The following is a 20,020-nucleotide window of genomic DNA, read 5'->3' on the forward strand; positions in this document are numbered from 1 at the left end:
CCCATTAGCCAATGGTGACTCACCTCAAAATGACGCATCATCCCATCAGCTGTTTTTGTTTTGTTGTATTAACGTTCTTAATAACACATTAATATCACATTTGAAACTAGCGGACAACAGATTAGCTATCCCGGTAGAGCAGTTGGCGGTTTTTAAAACCCGTTCGGGATATTACTGTCGGCGGGTGATGCGTGCTGTCCGGGGGAAGCTGGCAGGACAAGATTCGGGTCCATAAACTAAGAGTGCGACTAGTGCGAGCGTGGCGCTTGATCGGGAAGCAGAGAAGGGGAAGCGGACTCCAGTGTTGATCGTCCCCAAGCCCACGGCCTCCGACCTCGGAAAGGCCGGGGTCCGCCGCGAACTGGGCGGCTGAGATGGAGTCCCAGGACGCGCCGGAGAGCCCCGGACTACACCGAGGCTTCATCTGTGCCTCGTTCAACCAAGACACCACGTAAGCGACCTGCGGCCCAGAATCTGGGGTCCTTGGTCGGTGCACCTGGGTTTTGCAGTTCATTTCACAGAAACCTTTCTTACTCAGCTCGACAGAAGATGCCCGGTGGGACTAGCGAACAACTCAAACAGTTAAACTCCCAGAAGAGCTGGAAAGGAGGCCACCGTGTTAATCTGCAGGCCCTGTTGCACACCAAAGTGCTGTTTGGCAACACAACTAAACTTGTTGCTGCTGTGTTATTAAGCATATGTGTGTGGAAACACACCCCAGACGCTTAATAGAACCTGTTAATAATTAAAATGTGAATTATATATATATTTTAAAAAAACACTCTTTCAGACTTAATTTTATTTGGGGGAAATATAAGATCTGCCCCTTAAAATAGTTCAAAAATAGTGGTAAAATTGTCACCTTTCATAAAAACCTGACCTGGGATTTGACTTAAACACAAAACAGGTGGTCAAACCGTCCTTCTTATCTCTGTGACATTCTGTATTTGTCATCTCCAGTCAGGATAACACAAATGAGGCCTTTTTCATGGAGCCCTTTGTTAAAGCCATCCCAAACAAAAAACAGAAACTTTAAGACATGCCATGTTTCTCTAATAAAGAAATAAAATTGCTGTGAATATATCAGAAAAAGACTAACTCAAGCAGTTGTTTTGTTAGTACATAATACTTTGTCAAAAATATAAACGAAATTTTCTAAAAACAGTTGCTGAGTTCACTTTTCTGTAGAAAAAACCCCTCATAATGATCAGTTTGTGGGTCATGGAGTTCGGCTAAGAATCCGTTTGACTGATAAGATCTTCTGTGTTTGTGTATGTTCTTTTAGTTCCTTGTCTGTGGGCACCAAAACTGGTTACCGGCTCTTTTCTGTCACAGCGGTGGACAAACTGGAATGCATCCACGAGGGAGGTATAAGGAAAACTGCTCTGCACTGCACTAAATGACTCTCTGAATTAAAATTTGTGTTTTTGCTTGTTTAAGTAATTCAGTTTACACATAGCAAGTGTTTTGTGACCCTACGTGTGTGTCACACCTCAAATATTATCTAAACTGTGGTTAGATGATTCAGAAGTGCCGCTGAATATGTTTCCTGCAGCGTTTATATTCCAGACAAATGATTTAAAGTAATTCAAATAATACTTTTAGGACCCACTCCAATGAAAATGGTGTTTTTGACTCGTTCTTGTTGCATTTTTCTCACGACAGAGGACATATACGAAGAAATGTCAACTTAAAATTGCATTTCTGAATATTTCTTTATTCAAATCCTTGTGAATCAGGAGCAAAGAAAAAATGCTGTTCTACAATCGGCGGGGCTCCCTGCTCTGCTCCATTCCGATACATCCACTTCCAGACAAATAGATCCATCTTTGTTTTCCTCGACCGTTCTGGCATCTGGCTCTAAACTGTACACCTGGATAGCTCCGATGTTGCTCGCCCTTTTTGTTGCATTGGTAATGTTAGTTTGGGGGTGTGAGGGGCTGTGAGCTAGCGGGAGAGCGTGTAAACAAAGGGATCACGGGAAGTGAGGCAAAGCGCAACAGTCCCACCCACAACTCAGTTCAATTTCTAAAGAACTCCTGCTGCTCTGCAGAAACAACACCCCACAGGCATTGTTAATGTGGGCTAAAAACTATCAGGTGCAGCTCAGGCAGACACAATGGTGGAGTCAGGGAGTGGCAGATTCAGAGTTTTTAATATAAGTTCAGGAGGCCATCCAAAAAGAGGAATAAATCAGGAACTAAAGCTCTAGAACTCTGGAGAGACGGCTGGATTACGCGCAGTGAAAGAAAGACAATCTGGCACTGGCTTGAGAAGAAGCACTGCTTATATAGGGAAGACAATGAGGCACAGGTGGAGCACATTAGGGAGGAAACAGATCACACAGCAGGAACTGGAAATGAAGACAGAGAAAAGGCAGGACTTCAAAATAAAACAGGAAGTGACAGCCAGAGGGCTAACTAGTCCTGACAAAAATGGCATAATTTTAATTAAATGACCATCGGGAATGCCTGGAAAATAGATCAATAGATGATCACAGGGGGGCTTTAAATTAGTTGCATAAAGTAAAAATGCCCTAAGTGACTTGTGTGTTTTTTCTCAAGCGGAATGTCCGGACATCTACATTGTGGAGCGGCTGTTCTCCAGCAGCTTGGTGGTGGTGGTCAGTCTGTCCATGCCCAGGAGAATGAATGTTTACCACTTCAAGAAGGGCACAGAGATCTGTAACTACAGCTACTCCAACAACATCCTCTCTGTCAGGCTCAACAGACAGGTGAGAGCAGAGAAGTTTTTTTTTTTTCCTGTTTCTTCTTTGGACTTGCTGTTGAACTCTGTCCCCCGTTGTTTACCGTGCCAGCGGCTTGTGGTATGCCTGGAAGAGTCCATCTACATCCATAACATCAGAGACATGAAACTGCTCAAGACCCTCCTCAACACCCCCGTCAACCCATCAGGTACAGTCAAACTGCAGAGATGCATGTAAAGAATTGTTGTTGTTTGTTTGTTCAATTAAAGATTAAATAAATGCCCTAAAATATATTAAAGAAATTTCTCTGGATCGTTTAAATTAGAATGTTTTAGCTACTTTTCTAATAAAGGGCCGGGTAGAGGATGAAGTGTCACCCAGCTCTTTGACTGTTAGGCTACATTCAACACCAGGCATGTGTGTTCATGAACGCGCTTGAATGTAGGTTTTTGAATGGTGTCGTATAAGTAAAAGAAGCCTACCCCTCCCTCACTACCAAATCTGAGGCCCCAATTGGTCAAGTAAAGGTTAATGGCCAACGTAGTGTGCATTATTCAGAAATTAACCCACGGCATGGAAGCCTGAACCATCCGACACAAAGTGGAGGGCATTAACCCTGCTTATACCATGGTCACTTCCAAAAGAAATAAAAATTCAACCAGTTTTTAGTACCTTATACCTGTTATTTTTTTCGGTTTGTGTCTGTGTTTTCGGTAACGTGACAACGCGCCGCTCCGACCTCTGATCTCGACTGAAGGAAAGCGATATATATGCTGGTCGTCACAATGGCTTCAATAAAGCATCAGTTCAGAAAGAAAGTTCACCTCTTACCGCTTGTTTTTGTCCAGATTATAAAGCAAAAGTTTGTTTTAAAGAAACCAGTGAAGTGATATAGAACATTTAAGTTATGTGACCGGAACTTCTTTTTTAGGCGTGCATTATCACTGTGCATTATCACTTTTTAATACACACCCAGCAGCCAATCAGAATTGAGAATTCACCTTGACCATGGTATAGCCGGGTTTGACTATCAGTCCCCCTTCATGGGCCGAGCATTTTGTACATATAGCACAAAAACCGACTTGAAAACGTGTGCGGCGACTCTTGTGCACGAAAGTTTTACACGCAGAAGCCAAAAAACGCCCATACATGTGCGTTGACATAGACTTTTTATTGGAAGTGGTTACTGGAACAAATGTTTCTGAGCCCAGTGTGAACTTTGCATAGTTTTTAGCTTATATTTTAATGCAACTTTGCGATTAATTTAAGACCTAAATCATATATAAATTATGTAGAATACAAACATTTACAATATTAAACTAAAAGACAATAAAAGTAGTGCAAATCCACTGGTGCAGGAAGGAATTCATAAGACAAAAATTCACTCTGGTGAACAGAATTTCTCTTAACATGTTTAGGTTCACAATTGGAAAACAATATATGTAATCCTAAGAAACATTCTTTGAAGAATATTAAATACATTACACAAGTCTAATTATAACACTGAATTGAGAAGAAAGTGTTCTCACTACTCTGTTGTAGGCTTGTGTGCACTTTCTGTCAACCAGAGTAACTCCTACCTGGCGTACCCCGGCAGTGCCACCATGGGAGAGATAACCATCTACGATGCCAACAACCTGGTGAGGCTGTCATGTGTCAGCAGCACACGGATTTTCATGGGAAAGGGGGAGTCTAAGGACAGCAGAAAACATTTGTTTTCCTCTTTAGAGCACAGTGACTCTGATCCAGGCTCACGACAGCCCTCTGGCAGCCCTCACATTCAACGCCTCTGGCTCTAAACTAGCCAGCGCATCAGAGAAGGTGAAGATGTGGCGTGTGAACATGAACCTCTCTCTGACTTTTGCGAAGCTTCTGGTATTCAAATGAGTCTGGTTATCTCCCCCTCCTTACCTCCTCCTCCTCCTCAGGGCACTGTAATCAGAGTCTTCAGCATTCCTGAAGGTCAGAAGCTGTTTGAATTTCGACGAGGGATGAAGAGGTCGGTGCTCAAGTGTCCTTTAAATTCAACTGCATGACAAAAAAAAAATGAAGTTTGTTTTGCTTCAAACTCACTCATTGTTCTTTTTGTCCATTTCATGTGTGTTACAGATATGTTAGCATCAGCTCGCTGTCCTTCAGTGCAGACGCTCAGTTCCTGTGTGCGTCCAGCAACACGGAGACCGTCCACATATTCAAGCTAGAGCAGCACAGCCCCAGGTAAGAGCAGCAAAGCTGTCTCACCTGTTCCGAAGCCAACAGGGCAAATGCTCGTGTGTCAGGTGACCCACCAATTAACCCCCATGTAGTTTGCGCCAAACACTTTTACGGGTTGATTTTTTTTTTTTTTTTTTATTTCTTTATAATTAAAGACCCACTACAATCATCTTTGGATGATCGATGAGATAAATAAAGAGAAATAAGATCGACATGTTAACAAAAATACACAAAATATACAAAAAGGTGGAAAACATGACCTTTAAGCCAGTATTTTAGAGAAATGTTTGGGTTTAATGTAAGTAAAGATTTTTGAGACAGAAATGTTGAAAGGATCCATTTTTATGAAGTCTCAAATAACAATTCACCATTTTTAATCATTTTGTGTTTAAGTCAAGACGAAGAATCTCCAACATGGTCAGCATACGTTGGCAAAATGTTCACCGCGGCCAGCACCTACCTGCCCACCCACGTGTCGGACATGATGCACCAGGACCGAGCGTTTGCCACTGTACGTCTCAACATGTTTGGCTTGAAGAACATTTGTGCTCTTGCTACGTAAGGAAACAGAGAAGAATTTATCGCTCATTTAAAAGGGAATTCATGTGGAGATTTATTCCCGTTGGGTGTTTTTTGTTCACAGAATTCAGAAACTTCCCAGACTGCTGGCGGCGTCCTCAGACGGGTTTCTTTACATCTATAACGTGGATCCCCAGGATGGAGGCGAGTGTGTCCTCGTTCAGAAACACAGGTATGTTTTAGAGGCGGGGTTAGCTCAGGTGTTGGGTTCTCAGTTGTTAAGACTCTTCCTTCTTTCAATTTGCAGACTCTTTGAAACCAGCGGGGAGCAAGATGAACCAGAGGAAGAAGAGAGCCCAGAGGATGTCTGTCCACAGCCAGCCAGTCAGTCTTACGCCGCCACTGTGGCGCTCCCATCGACCCCGCCATCATCCACCACTCTCATAGGTAATCAGAACTGCAACAACGTACAGGCCGTTTAATTGGCCTGCTTTACTGTAACATATTTAACACATTGGAACCAACAGAGCAACTGTGAGATCAGCGAACTGTTTGAATATTCTGTGATTGGGATTTTATTTAATTAAAGAGTAAATATGGCAAATATTTACAGTTTTTTTGGACAAAAGCAATTTTTATTTTGATAAATGAGGTTGAAGATGAATGTCGATCAGACGGCTGCAGTGTGGAGCGGAGGACCGCTGAGCTCTTGGCTATCAGAAATCCAATAACCAGGGAATCAATTCTTATTTTATTTTGGAATGGGGACGGACAGGATTTTTCTAAAAGAACAAGCACCAGCGCTGTGTAAAACTTGTGGAAACTGCGCGGTTCACTGCGAGAGTCCCGCCTGCCGCCGTTAAAAGAGACGAGCAGTTCGAGTAGTCACACCTCCAACCGTGGAGCAGATTCCAGCCGAGCACAACACCTGATGTCCAGCTGGATCAAACTCTACTCCAAAAGACCTTTTTCTTTTATTCTTTTCCTCTGAGACAATAAGGAAAATTTGAGAAAAAAACAATTAAAAAAGCAGCAAAAAACTGAATTCCAAGAAAAATGTCAAATGAAGCAGTGCACCCAGAAGACTAAATCAAACTTTGTGGGCTTCCTGAAAAGTAAACCCACACAGGCAGACTGAAGTGAAGACAATGCCCTTATGACAACATAAGGAAGGCCACATCGCAGAGCTGTGAGGCCTATGATGAGCCTCTAGGAACAGAAACCTTTTGTGTGTGTGGTACAAAGAAATCGGTGAATTTTGCCTGTAGTTTTTCTTTCATTTTCATTCAAAAACATGTAAATTAGTTTGTCCAAACTTTTTTTTTTTTTTTTAATGAAATTACACCTAAAACCTTCATTCTATATAGTAAATACGATTCGTTGACCATTTTTTGGGCTTCCACAGCAAAATGAATCACCCTTTTCCTGCCAGAATTTTCTGTTTTTGTCTGCATTTAGTTCGAGTGCGTGAATACAACTGGGAAAAATTACAAAATAAAGATAGCGCCACATACGTGAGGTTGTGCTGATTAAAACAATACCAGCTATGTTTTTTTCTGTATAAATATACTTTTACATTTGACATAAACTCAAACTAAAGCTTTAACAGAAAAAACGACTAAACAGGCTACTTTGTTGTTCCAATAAAATTGATTTATCTAAATTTTAAAAAAGGCCATATTAGTGTCCGAACTAGGATATTATCATCGTTTGTAATCAAAATTTACTTTAAAAGGATGGTATTTTAATTTTATATAAATGTGACTATTTTAAAGTGTTATAAGCCGATCCAAGTATCTATTTTAAATAATGACGACTGTTTGTAAAGGCAGAGCAACGTTAAAAAATATCATGGTGGTCCAAGTAATCTACAGTTGGTTTTAGTCACTGTTCAAATGAATTGATTTTACTGAAACTGGGAAAATCTTTTTTTTTTCTTTTTTCTTTCAGGCTATTCTGAAGACGGTGGAGCCCAGAAGGGAGAAGTTATCCCAGAGCACGAACTGGCTGAAAGCCCCATTTGTCTGGATGACGAAAATGAGTTTCCTCCAGTTAGTAGTAACTAACCAAACCTTCCCAGCGTCTCGTGAGCTTCTCCCAACCCCGCTTTAATATCAAACGTGTTATTTATTTTGAGCGGGGAAGACGCGTTCTCAACGTGTTGACGCGCTGTGGCACTATTTTTGCTTTTTCGGGTCAAAATCTTAGAAATTTCCCGCTGTGTCTGTGTTTTCCGTTCACCCCTCTCACCAGGAGACCTCATGAGAAGTGTTCACAGCAGACAGTTCAAATAGAAATGTGCTTTGTAAAAGCATTAACATCAGTGTTAGGTAGATATTTCTGAAAATGATTGCTTAAAGCAAGAAACCTTTACAGCACGTAACATAACTGAAAGAGGCGAGAAGATACCGCTGTGGGTGGAAGGCTGAGTCTTCATGGGTTTAATTTTTTTGAATGAGCAGAAAGTCTGGATTAAATTTAGTAATCTTAGTCTCTATTCCTACTTCATGACCTGATTCAGGGGTCTGCAACATCAGGCTAATGCTTATTAAAAAAAAATAGATTACTTAGCTATTTCACACAGGATGTATTTTATTTTGAAAGGAACTTGGATTGTGCTGCTGTAAAATAAATTCAAATGGTTATAAATACATAGAGCACATTTTAACACAGTTATAATTCAATTATTTTAAATATTTAACAGCTAAATTTTATGAATGAGAGGCTTAGTGGCCACAAAAATATAAAAAACTGTAATTTAGTTTGGTCCAGAACCTGGCCCAAATGGCTTTTTCTAGTGTTAAAAGGTTGCAGACCCCTGACTTTATTTAACCCAAAGGTTAAATAACTCCATTAAAGATTTTCCAGATTTTTTTTATTAAAGAAGATGATCCTACATTGGATGTAGATCTTTGCACATTTCCTCATATGCAGTAACTGTAACTCGGGGTTACTGCTGATTGTGTGTCCATCCAGCATATTAGTTTCCAAAGATTCTTCCCGATTTCTCTCAGGATGACTTTAATTTGAGGATATTTCCCATTTTCCCTCGGGACCTGCTCACTTGAGACACTTTTAATTAGCGTATTTGGGTTGAGAAAGATGTTTAAAAGGTTTGAGTGAAAGATTTCCGTTTTGTAAGATTTTAAGTCCACTGAAGAAAAGCATTTTTAATTGCGCAAACCTTCAATTCAAATCTAAATAGGGTTTTGACGTCATCTGTCAACCAAACAAATTCTCCTTCCTTCCAGTGGATATAGTTTTGACAACATTTCTGATTATTTCAAACACAAACTCCAGCAATCCGTTACTTTTACCTGATTTAGGTATTTAAAGAAGGTAATAGCTGTTCATGAAGATTTGAGATGACGTTTATAGCATAATCACACTATTTCATTTTATATCTCATACTAAGTGCCGTAGGTGAGAAAATACATCTAAAAAAGGCCCATTGTCTGCACAGATAAAGCTCATCGTGCACACAAACATCCCAGTCTAAGGTCACCTGATATTTGCAGACCATGCTCAGTAAATTGTGGCTGTTGCAAAAAGTTTGAGAAGATTCCCATTTTTTATTTTCGTTTGGGTGTGTCATGTTGGATAAATCTGGTCAGTCTGGGTTTACCTGGTGGTTGCACAGGATGCTTACTAACTTTAGTTCACTCACAGTTTAGGGAGATTTTGTTCAAACAGTGAAGAAAACCGGCACATTTGTTTCAGAGCCAGTTTAGAATTCACGAAAAATATTTCCCAAAAAACTATGAAGATGGTGCCATAAATCAGGGCTGCTCATTCCTGGTCCTGGAGATCTACCACCCTGCCTGTTTTCCAGCTCTCCCTGCACTGCTTGCTGCTGATGACCCGGACCAGGTGTGTTCATTCAATCAGAATGTGGAGTCATCTGATGGAGCTAATCAGCAGCTAGCAGGACTTGGAGATCTGGAAAACAGTCAGGGTGGTAGATCTCCAGGACCAGGAATGAGCAGCCCTGCCATAAATCATTTCCACAAATCCAGAATTCTGATCTGAACACAGAGTGACGTGTCTGACCCAAAATTTAGAAAAATAAATCTATCTAACCTCAGAGCTAAACTTTCATAAACTCACAGGTTTCAAGTATTGAATAATTACAAGTTTCTTTATTTTATATTTTACTTTTTGAACTTCACATTCTGATGATGCTCATTTCTACAAACTGGAGTAAAAAAAAAGTGAAGGTTTTATAAACTTTACAGCCTATAAATGCCTGTAAATCACCTCGGTAACAGCTATAAGATCAAGTTCATAGGTCATCATATAAAAAAGAAGGATATTTAGCAACAAAAAAAGTGAGATATAGTCAAATTTGAAGCAAAATTAGAGGTTTCAGTCTCTGAGGAAAAGAACATCCAGAAGCTTTTAGACCTATGAGTAGGGTGGGGATGGAAGACGTGTCATACCTCATAAAGGTCGAATAAAAATGCATAAAGCATCATTCAAATTGTGACACATTTCGACGTTCTGAAGCAGCTATGATGCTAACTCTTGTAGCAGCAGATGTGAAAACGGAAGTCGCAAAGGTAACTTGATGTGTCTGGAAGAGCAGCAAATGGCAAAGTTACAGGTCCTTCCATTTCAGTAATACTTTGAGGACTTTTTTATATTTACCGAATGAATATTGAAAATATAAATCATAGTTATTTTTACGTTTGACGTATCAAATATTCCCGTCAAAACAAGTATTACACATCCACACATACTTACTGCATATAAGTAATTTATATCGAGGGTTTGTATTGTATGTATATAACATTTCTATAATGTACTTGTGTAGTACAAAAACTAGATAACAATGTGACTTGCCAAAAGATAGCAATGATAGTACACCTTTGAGCTGTGTTTATCCATTCAGTACAGAACTTTTAAAGCAGATACCCAATAAAATGTCATGAAACTTTTGCAAGGAGTGTTTTTTCTTTATTATATTCAGAATGTTTTTAAAAAGAAAGTAATTTTTGCTAAGTCTTATCAAACTGAGGCAAAAATCTCTCCTTTTTGGTTTCTTTCCTACTACTATTTTTCATTTATGATGTAATAAAAAATGATCTGCATTGTTGCACGCATTAAAAATCAAATTATTGATCTACAAGAGACAAATTCTGTTCCAAAATTGACCAAAGTTCAACTGCTGTTTGCACATCTGCTGGATAAGACATTGAACCTCAAAATAAAAAAGTAAAATGCAGCAAACATCCAGCACATCTCTTTTGGATCTTTGCTGCAGTGTTCATCCAAAAGAGATCTCCTGCAAACATCCAAAGGAGAGATCTGCTGGACAACATTGTGTTCAGATATTTGCACCAGTGTTTGTGTCTTCTCCGCCTCAGTCCAGGGTGTTGCACCGGCAAACAGCCTGCCTTCGATCGCAGCACGGTGCTGCTGATTCCTCCTTCCTGTAGTCCGCTGTGGACACTGACTTGTCAGTGGCGATGTCCCACAACAGCTCCTCCCTCCTGCGAGCGATCCTCTGTGCCACCGCCAGGTATTCGGGTGTCTGGACCTGCAGGGGTGTTTCCTCCGCCGTGTCACGCTCCAAATCAAATATCAGCGGCGGATCATGGAGCTGCGGGCGTCCTGTTGTCCCACCACAAGCCTCTGCTCCACCTGACAGGACATTCACTTCACATTTATCAATGTATGATTGCAACCTGTTAATATTAACTGAGCATGATGTTTTTAGGAGCATCCCTGCAAACTACCACCACCGTGATAAAATTCTTAACTCTAATGGTGACAGGGCACAACACGTGTTAAACATTAGGCCTCTACAGGCTCAGGAGATGGTTTCTCTGTGATTGCAGTAACAACGCGAGCTCGTTTGGTGGCCTGCATTTGCACCTGTGATGTAGAAAGCTTTGTATTTTCCAGCTCGAACCGTCTGCAGGTCCCCAAACTGTCCTGCAGCACCACTGTTGGGATGAAAGAGAAACTGCAAAAAGAATAAAAAAAAAAAAAAAAACATCTAATTCCAGTCAGACTTTATATTAGAAATGATGTTTGTACCTCATGACCCATGTGTTCCTGATGTAGGAGGACGTTGGTGGCGTCCATACCATCGTAGCGTCTGTCTGCTGGGGGGTTTATTCCTGCCAAGGAAAGAAGAGTCGGGAATATGTCCATGCCACTGTTGTAGGAGAAGAAAGATCAAAGCAACTTATCATTTATTTTACTGTAGTAGAAAAAAAAACATAATTTTAATGTTAAAGGTTTTTTTTCTTTACATAAGATACAAGATGATATGTGGTTCAACGATAAGACCAAAAAAAGGAAAAATACGTTTTCAACTGAGTATTTCTTGATTTTTTACTTTTTAAATTTCTTCTGCTTTGTTGAATTCATTTAAATATAAATAAGACTAAAAAAAACATATTTACGACACTCAGCATCACTCTGAGTTTTGGTACAGTGACTAATAAAGTCCTAGTAAGCAAAATAAGCAAAACACATTTTTGCTTCATGCTCATTTAAACTTTAACCCTTGTGCTATCCTAGGCACTTTAACATTGGGAGATGGGTCATCTGGACCCACTAGACAGTGCTCTGAACCTTTTTTCTTCATGATTTGTGATCTTCACTGGTGTCCATGGATTACATGAAATCTTTCCACCTTTGTCCACCTTTGTCATGGTAGGAAGTACACGTCAATGCAAGGGGGGGTGGGGTCATCTAAGATAGCACAAGGGTTAAGGGGGGGGAAAACTTGTTATTCCTCCTCGACTCAGGAGCTGTTTTTGTTCAACTGCAATACATATTTTAAATATTGCTTAAAAAAACTTTACATTCAAAACTGCAGCTATGGGATTTTTTTAAACTGGCTGCATTTTGGTCTTGAGTTTTTTTTAATTGTATTTATTATTGTTGATTAATTGATATTATTGATTTTATAAACAGATGCACCTTTTAATTTTCTCATATCAATCTATCTACAGGTATCTATCTATCTGTCTGCTTGCCTGCCTGTCTGTCTATCTTTATATCTGTCTGTCTGTCCATCCATCGCATGCATCTAGGAATTGGGCTAAGTGACTGTGACATCTCTCATCAGAAATGGTTTTCCGTCAGTTCCACCCTACGTAAGTTTAGTCGCCATTTTTTCTCGATATGGATGCTGCCATTTCAGCACTAAGCAGTGATTGGTCAGAGTCATTGTTTCTATGGCAACCACTCTCGCCAATCAGCAATGAGCTTCCTAGAAATCCACACCCCAATCAAACATTTTAACCCTTGTGCTATCCTATGACCCCACCCCCCTTGCATTGACGTGTTCTCCGTACCATGACAAAGGTGGATAAAGGTGGAAAGATATCATGTAATCCATGGACACCAGTGAAGATCACAAATCATTGAAGAAAAAAGGTTCAGAGCACTGTCTAGTGGGTCTAGATGACCCAACTCCCAACGTTAAAGTGCCTAGGATAGCACAAGGGTTAATTGTTGGACGTGAGACCTCCTACTTTAATTGAGGCATCTGATTGATCAGTTTAGTTTGAAAAATGGACACTACAGAAAATTAGGGTTAGCAGAAACATGTTTAAAGGGATAGCAGATCAAAAATGGTTATTCTGACAAACTGAATACATAATAACTTGTCATTTCTCTTTAGAAGTCTGTGGGATTCTGTTGTTTTTTTTGAGCCAGCAGGTAGTTCCTGTTTAGAATTCCAAGGGGTTCACTCAGTGCAATTTTCATATACAGTCAATGGGTTCTATACAGTAGTCCCAAAGCATCTTGAGAATCTGAAGCTGTCTAAACAAGTGGGTAATGTGAGCGTGCCTCAGCAGGGCCGAGCTGCTTGTGTTTTCAGGGATCCTGCCGGGCCAGTACGCCACTGCAGGCACCCTGTGACCTCCCTCCCACGTGGTCTGCTTTGCAGAACCTCCACCTGATGCACAGAAGAAGTCACAAAAGTTTAATGCATCCAAAAACTCCCACCATCCCTCAGCTGGAGTATCAAACTCATTTGACCCGTACCTTTGTTGGTCTGCCATTTTCCTGTAAAAGACCCAACACTTCCTGCATACTGGCACTTCTGCTCCCACGGTCCGTTGTCACCTAAAGCGTACAGACATTGTTTTAACGAGACAGCAGATTCTGAAAGGAAACATCCCATCCAGGTGACTAACCAGTGAACCAGATGAGAGTGTTGTTCTTATCTGTGTCATCAGAGGCACTTCTTATTGTCCCAACCAGAGAGTCCATTTCTTTAAGGCTGGAAGTGTAAACTCCTTCGCTGGCAGCTCCTGCAGGAGGTGGAGGAGCCAGTGGGACATGCATGTGAGCCAGTGCCATGTAGAGGAGATACGGCTGTCCTCGTGCACTGAAAATGTACAACGCTGTTTTAGAAGCTGCAAGACAAACCTTTTTTTTCCGTAAAAGTCCCTGTTTTATTCAGTCGTTCTATTCTGAAGAGTCCGATATCTACCTAGAGGTTTATAACCACAGGAACTGAATGTTCCGGACTAAGCATGCACCCTGATCTCTCTAAACACAGCAAACACGGCTAAGCAGGTGAAGAACAACACTGGTTTAAGGAGTCTCTGCAGGAGGAAAGACACTCCTCGAAAGCTTAACCTTCAGAGAACAGACTCCACCTCATGTGAGGCCAAACAATCTCTGGTTTCTGCTTGGTTCCTAAAACAAAATTTAACCTCTGGTATGACGGAATCTTTAGTAGCATTTAGAGAAATCAAATCAAATCAAATCAAACTTTATTTATAAAATAGCGTTTATCATGCATTTTGTGCAGCTCGAAGCGCTTTAACACTTAAAACAAAAAACACAACTTTAGAGTAAAAACCCAACCCACCCTTCACCCTTCCCACTCCCCTCCATTAAAACACATTAAAACACATGACCCACGACAATGAATATTGACTATGCAAGTTTAAAAAATAAATAAATAAGCAAACAAACAAACAAGTATGGCTTGGCTCTGCTGTGAGGAAACGGTATTTGGGAAAGTCTGGACGTTGTTGGTTTAACGCATCCGCAGTAAAAATTCAGTGGAGGTAGAATGCATCCAATAATAGTTGCCTGTCCACGACACACAGGCCCAAAACCTTATCGAAATTCTAGAAATGTCAAAAAAACAAAATTTTTTAATTATGCTGTTTCCATTAAATGATAATTAGGTGAATAGGCACAAACTAACCTACACGATAAGTCATTCAAAAACATGGATGTGAACAATACTTTGATTTACAGCAGATCCATTGAAAATTTCTGCCACGGCACAAGCGCTCATCATCATCTATCAAAGGAGACGTTCTTATTCAGGCCATGGAGCATCGAGCTCCTTACACGTGAAAGCGGCTACGGATGAAGCGATTTTGGAAAATGGTGGTTGGTGACTTTACAAAGGAGCTGTGGATCCGACTATTCCGAATACTTAACTTCTGATGAGCGGTGTGATGCTGTGGGACCTCTTTTGGCGCCCGCTGTGCAGCGCCCAAGACAGCCGGTTCCTACCAAGAAGTGCACTGCCATCCTGTTGTTGGTCGCGTAACCCATGTAATTCTAAATAGGTGTTTCCATTGCAGTTTTGCGAAATATGTCAATTTCGATCAACCGTAAGAACCACCTCCTTCAAGGGCAAAAACTTTATTTTGATAAATGTGAGTGAGGCGACTTCAAAACCAAACAGTCGCTGATGCTGGGTACGGGCATTGAGAGACGCGCTCAAAACACCATGAAGCATAACGAAGTTTGTATTTTGAAGTTTTAATAATGAAAAAAGAAGGTAATTAAATCCACTTATTATATTGTGATCAAAAAAGAAAAGAAAAAAAGACTCAAGAAAAAGCACAAAAGCGAAAAAAGCGTCAACAAAAAATACGTGGACGTTCCAGCTGGAAAACAGCATGGGTCACCCAAGCTTTCGCTGAAATCCAGCCTGCTGCAGAGCGTGAACCCACCATGGCTGCAGGAGGCCAGCTGTTTGCAGCTGCTAGCCACATGGGCTCATGCCCCAACCTCAAACACACAAATGCTCACCAGGACATTCTGTCCAACACAGCCTACTGTTACACTCCAAACTGGAGTTCCTGTGTTCAGCTCAGCTGCACGGATCGACTGTGGAACGACTTTGAAGCCCAAAGATTTAGCTAAAACATTTAGCTAAACCCTGACTGACGGAGTGCTGTGACTCACCTGCAAACCAGTGTTTGGAGTTACTCACTATGAAAATAATGGATAAAAACATCCTTTTTGTCATAATGAAGGAGCATAAGGCACTCCCACTGACTTTTTTATTGATACATGTTCAGCAACTTGTTTAACGACCTAATTTTGAAAAAGGTTTCAAGACCATGAGGCCAAAACAATTAAAAATTTGTCACAATTCAAATGTGTTCTTTGTCTCACATTCAGTCATTTTTAGATTGTTTAGATTCATTCGGACTTGTTTTATTGAGCCAAATTTCCTGTCAGGCTTTGCAGACACTTTAATATCTTTTTTCTTTTTCTCCAAGGTCTTTTTTCACTGTGCTAATACATGGGTCTCTCTTGTTGTTGGCAGATGTTTTGGTTTAATCCTTTAGAAGCACACAGGCCTTACATTCGAAACTTTAATTCTCCATATATTTTCTCGTTTTGCAATGTTAAATGTCCGTATTTTTACTTTATAGACTAAATTTTTGAAGATAAAAGAATGGTTCTACAACTAAACTTCCTTTGTTTTTCACTTGACCCAAAAATACTCTATTAGGAGTCATTATTGCATCATATTGCCTTCATTTTAGTGTTAAACACTTTACATTATATTTTACTTCTGCTGGTAGTATTACAGGTTTTTTTACAGGAATTATGGATAATGAAATTACGGAGCCCGTGTCCTGACATTGAAATATTAAAATATATCTTGTTCCCACAGATTAATATCTCGTTCGCACGAAATACTATTCCGTTCCCACAATATACTATTGCGTTCCCTCGAAATACTATTCCGTTCCCTCAAAATACTATTCCGTTCCCTCGAAATGATTAACTTGTGCGAACGCAATAATTAATCCGTTCGAACGCAATAATTATTCACGTCATAAGTCATTCACGCGGATATGCTCTCTGTACGCCGGCAAAAGCCGCTTTCAGCGGTAACTTCCGTGTCTCTGTGACCCACATTCGTTCAAAAAAGGAACATAAAAAACAAAAATGATCACTTTATTACTATCTCAATGAATATAAGAAAAATATCAAAAGATTTATGATAACTAGGCTGCTTTGTCTTACGATAGCTCCTGCTAGGCTACTACTAGCTCCGCCGCAGAGCTCTTTGATGTATGCCTGCATTTGAGCAATTGGCTGGTCGGTTGACAGACAGCTGATATTGTAGTTTAGCGTCCAAAAGGAATAATAATATTCAGGACTTAGTTAATCATTTCGAGGGAACGGAATAGTATTTTGAGGGAACGGAATAGTATTTCGTGCGAACGAGATAATAATCTGTGGGAACAAGATATATTTTAATATCTTAATGTCAGGACAAGGGCTCCGTATGAAATAGCACTCCATTGTCTTACTTAATAAATAATCTGCACTTGATCTATTAGGGAACGAATTAAAAGAATCAACTCAATAGAGGTGGGATTATATAAATTGGCTTCCACCCACTTCCTTCTAAGCATCAAATCAAACTATACTTGATTGTATTTGTCAATAATTATATCAGATACATCTAATGTGATGTGTGTGTGTACTTTTTGTTTCATTGCAAAATGTCTATTTATGATGAACAGTAATTATACTGTCAAAAAAAAGCATCATATATGAACATATATTCACTCGTGATTTTCTAATCAATATTACTTGATCACTGGAATGGATTTGATAAATCTGTGTTTCTATGAATTTTTTAGTGTAGTATTCAATTATTTTCTAATTCTTGAAGCAAACCAGTTAATCAAATCAAATCAAACAATTTCTGGGTCAGCAATTTTGTTAATTAAGAGGATAAAAAGTAATCTGTAATTTATTGAAATTTTTAAAATAACCCGCGCAACACTAATGCAACTAATACAAAATAATAAGATCTATGAGTTGGTTATGGGTTTGTGATTTTTGCATTATGTGAAGAACAAATTACATAAAAATGTGACCCAAGCTGCTTTATCAGACTAAAATGAAGGTCTTGCTTCATCCATTACCCTCTGTTTATATATCAAAACACAGTTCTCCTGTTATTTATCTCCTAACCCGTCCAAATGGGACTCTGATGTTTTTATTAAAAGACAGTCGGCATCTGGTGCTCCTCAGAAGGTACAACCCAACAAGGCTGTAAAAACACATTATCGTTCACTTTTAAAAACATGGACATTTTGTTCCACATGTAAATGCTGTGCTGTGCATTATACCTTGCATTGTGTATAATCTGGAGTGCAGCAGATTTGTATTGATCAGTGAGGCTCCACAGATCAAGAGGTTGCTCCACAATGCTGATGTTTTCAATCAGAGGAAGGGCCAGCTTGGAATAACACCCTCCATGCAGACTTCTACATTCAAGCAAAAGAACATAAGAAAAAAAAAAGGTTTACATTTTATACAAGTTTGTATTTAATGTTTGGCTTCCAAGGTTTCTGACGTTATGTAAAAAATGTGTGAAAAATCAGCTTTCTACGCTTTTTTTTTCTTAAACCTTTTTACGCACTTTCACTCTGGGTTTCAAACCACTAGACCCTCTTCAGGGGATTAGAAATAGATTTATTTTTACAAAGTTTGATATTTAGTGTAAAAATCCTTGATAAAATGTTGGTCAGGACAAAAGAAAATGTAACAAAGAGAACTTTTGAGGATTTTTACATGACCTTGAAAACGCAAGTTTAAAACTATTAAAAGAAATGGAAATAAAATCCTGTAAGCAACAAAAAATGTATAATTTAGGCAAAATCCTAAAATTGAATTCCGCCTTTAACCTTAAATATCTCTAAACTTACCAATCACATGAACTGTTTACAATGATGTAGAAATGACAAAAGCCCCCCTTCAGTGTAGGTTTCATTTAAAATGTTATATGAAGGTTTTTATCTTTTACATTTGTGATTCAAAACAAACATAACAAGAGATATGACTCATAATTGTGATTCCCCTTGGAAGAAATCCTTACGAGTGGAGCTTCGCCTGATTAACCCTTGTGCTATCCTATGACCCCCCCCTTACATTGACGTGTTCTCCCTACCATGACAAAGGTGGATAAAAGTGGAAAGATTTCATGTAATCCATGGACACCAGTGGAGATCACAAATCATTGAAGAAAAAAGGTTCAGAGCACTGTCTAGTGGGTCTAGATGACCCAACTCCCAATGTTTAAGTGCCTAGGATAGAACAAGGGTTACAACAAAGTTTAATGTGGATTTATACAACTATATCTTGTCTCTACATCTTTGATATTTGTTATAGAACATGAAAAAAGTTTTATTTCAATTTTTGGAGTTGAATGTACTACTCGGAATAGTTTTTTTTTACAGTTTCAGGTTCGTTGTGGAATTATTGTGTAATATAATCAAGAATATATCAATTTTAAAAAAAGACGAGGTTAGGTTGTACTAAATGGATGAAAAAGAAAAAAGGTTTCCTTTTACCAAATACAGAAACTTTTTTATGTGTTTCAAACATATTGGAAATGATAATACAGTCAATATGAACCGAACGTAAGGATGATACTAACAATAGAAGGACAAAAATACAGACATGTTGGAAATTGTGCAATTATCCAAGCCTGCCCCAAAAAAGACATTCAAAAACTTTTCATGTTCAAAGTTTAATACGGGTTATAAAAGGAAAAATACCCGTGCCTCATCAAATGAGATCCAGTTGATTCACAAGGAGGGCATTTGGGTAGATTATATCCTGGTTTATCAGTACATCCCATGTCGTTACTGTAAGGAATGCCCAGGTAGTAGTCAAAACCTGTGAGGGAGGCAGAGAAAATGCAGCAAACATTCAGGTCTCGACCCACAAACACAACACGCTTAAATGAAAGCTCATGATTTGTGATGCAATCAGGAAAAGCTGACAGCTTTTGTTTCAAAGTACGACTGATGATTGACGACACAAGACAACTGCAGCCGACTAGTTTACGAGTTCCCACAGCTGCCTGTCCTGCTAGGATCGTCGTGAGGACTTTTTCCTGCACATCTCTGTCAGGGTCGCTTGGCGGGTGAGGGGCTGGGGGTTGGGGGGGGGTCATCAGTCAGCTGAGGAAGAAACCAGCTGCTCGTTTTGTCTTTTGTCAAGACAGAGCTGGGCTTGTTTGTCACAGGTGACCCCGTTTTGTCGACTTGCTATAACAAGCTGAAGGCTGCAGGGGGTTTAGGAAGTCTGAGGTGTGGGACTGAAGTGGAAAAATACCCCCAAAACGTTTGTCAGGTCACGTTGTTGTGTAACAAGTTAATGTGATTTCATTTGGTTGTCAAGAGATCTTTTGTGTTTAGGACCCTTTTTCAGGAAGCTTACTCATAACGGAGAAATTAGGAGTCAAATTTGCATACATTCTCATGCTTATCAAAGCAATGGCTATTGGGTAACAAGCTTGCACACATCAATAACTTG

The 20,020-nt window shown here is 39.6% G+C and overlaps 2 protein-coding genes across 2 annotated transcripts in view; one reads left to right on the forward strand and one right to left on the reverse strand.

The window, feature by feature from the left end:
• Positions 1-10,377, forward strand: LOC101171782 (WD repeat domain phosphoinositide-interacting protein 1). Its single transcript, XM_004080224.5, has 12 exons — positions 1-451; positions 1,286-1,368; positions 2,565-2,734; positions 2,819-2,915; positions 4,250-4,347; positions 4,436-4,528; positions 4,636-4,706; positions 4,817-4,924; positions 5,315-5,479; positions 5,565-5,672; positions 5,748-5,887; positions 7,391-10,377. The coding sequence occupies exons 1-12, from the start codon at positions 375-377 to the stop codon at positions 7,504-7,506; spliced, it is 1,326 nt and encodes a 441-aa protein (XP_004080272.1). The 5' UTR covers positions 1-374; the 3' UTR covers positions 7,507-10,377.
• Positions 9,566-20,020, reverse strand: part of arsg (arylsulfatase G) — a 15,283-nt gene continuing 4,828 nt past the window's right edge. The window contains exons 4-11 of the mRNA XM_020712113.3: positions 19,264-19,378; positions 17,827-17,964; positions 13,603-13,796; positions 13,451-13,531; positions 13,253-13,361; positions 11,483-11,603; positions 11,318-11,408; positions 9,566-11,083 (exon numbers count right to left, since the gene is read on the reverse strand). Of these exons, the coding sequence (XP_020567772.1) occupies positions 10,803-11,083; positions 11,318-11,408; positions 11,483-11,603; positions 13,253-13,361; positions 13,451-13,531; positions 13,603-13,796; positions 17,827-17,964; positions 19,264-19,378 (1,130 nt within the window). The 3' untranslated portion in view covers positions 9,566-10,802. The remainder of the gene's footprint in view (positions 11,084-11,317; positions 11,409-11,482; positions 11,604-13,252; positions 13,362-13,450; positions 13,532-13,602; positions 13,797-17,826; positions 17,965-19,263; positions 19,379-20,020) is intronic.

This window comes from Oryzias latipes, chromosome 19 (assembly GCF_053564925.1).
Source record: "Oryzias latipes strain Hd-rR chromosome 19, Olatipes_Hd-rR_3.1".
Taxonomy (NCBI): Eukaryota; Metazoa; Chordata; class Actinopteri; order Beloniformes; family Adrianichthyidae; genus Oryzias; species Oryzias latipes.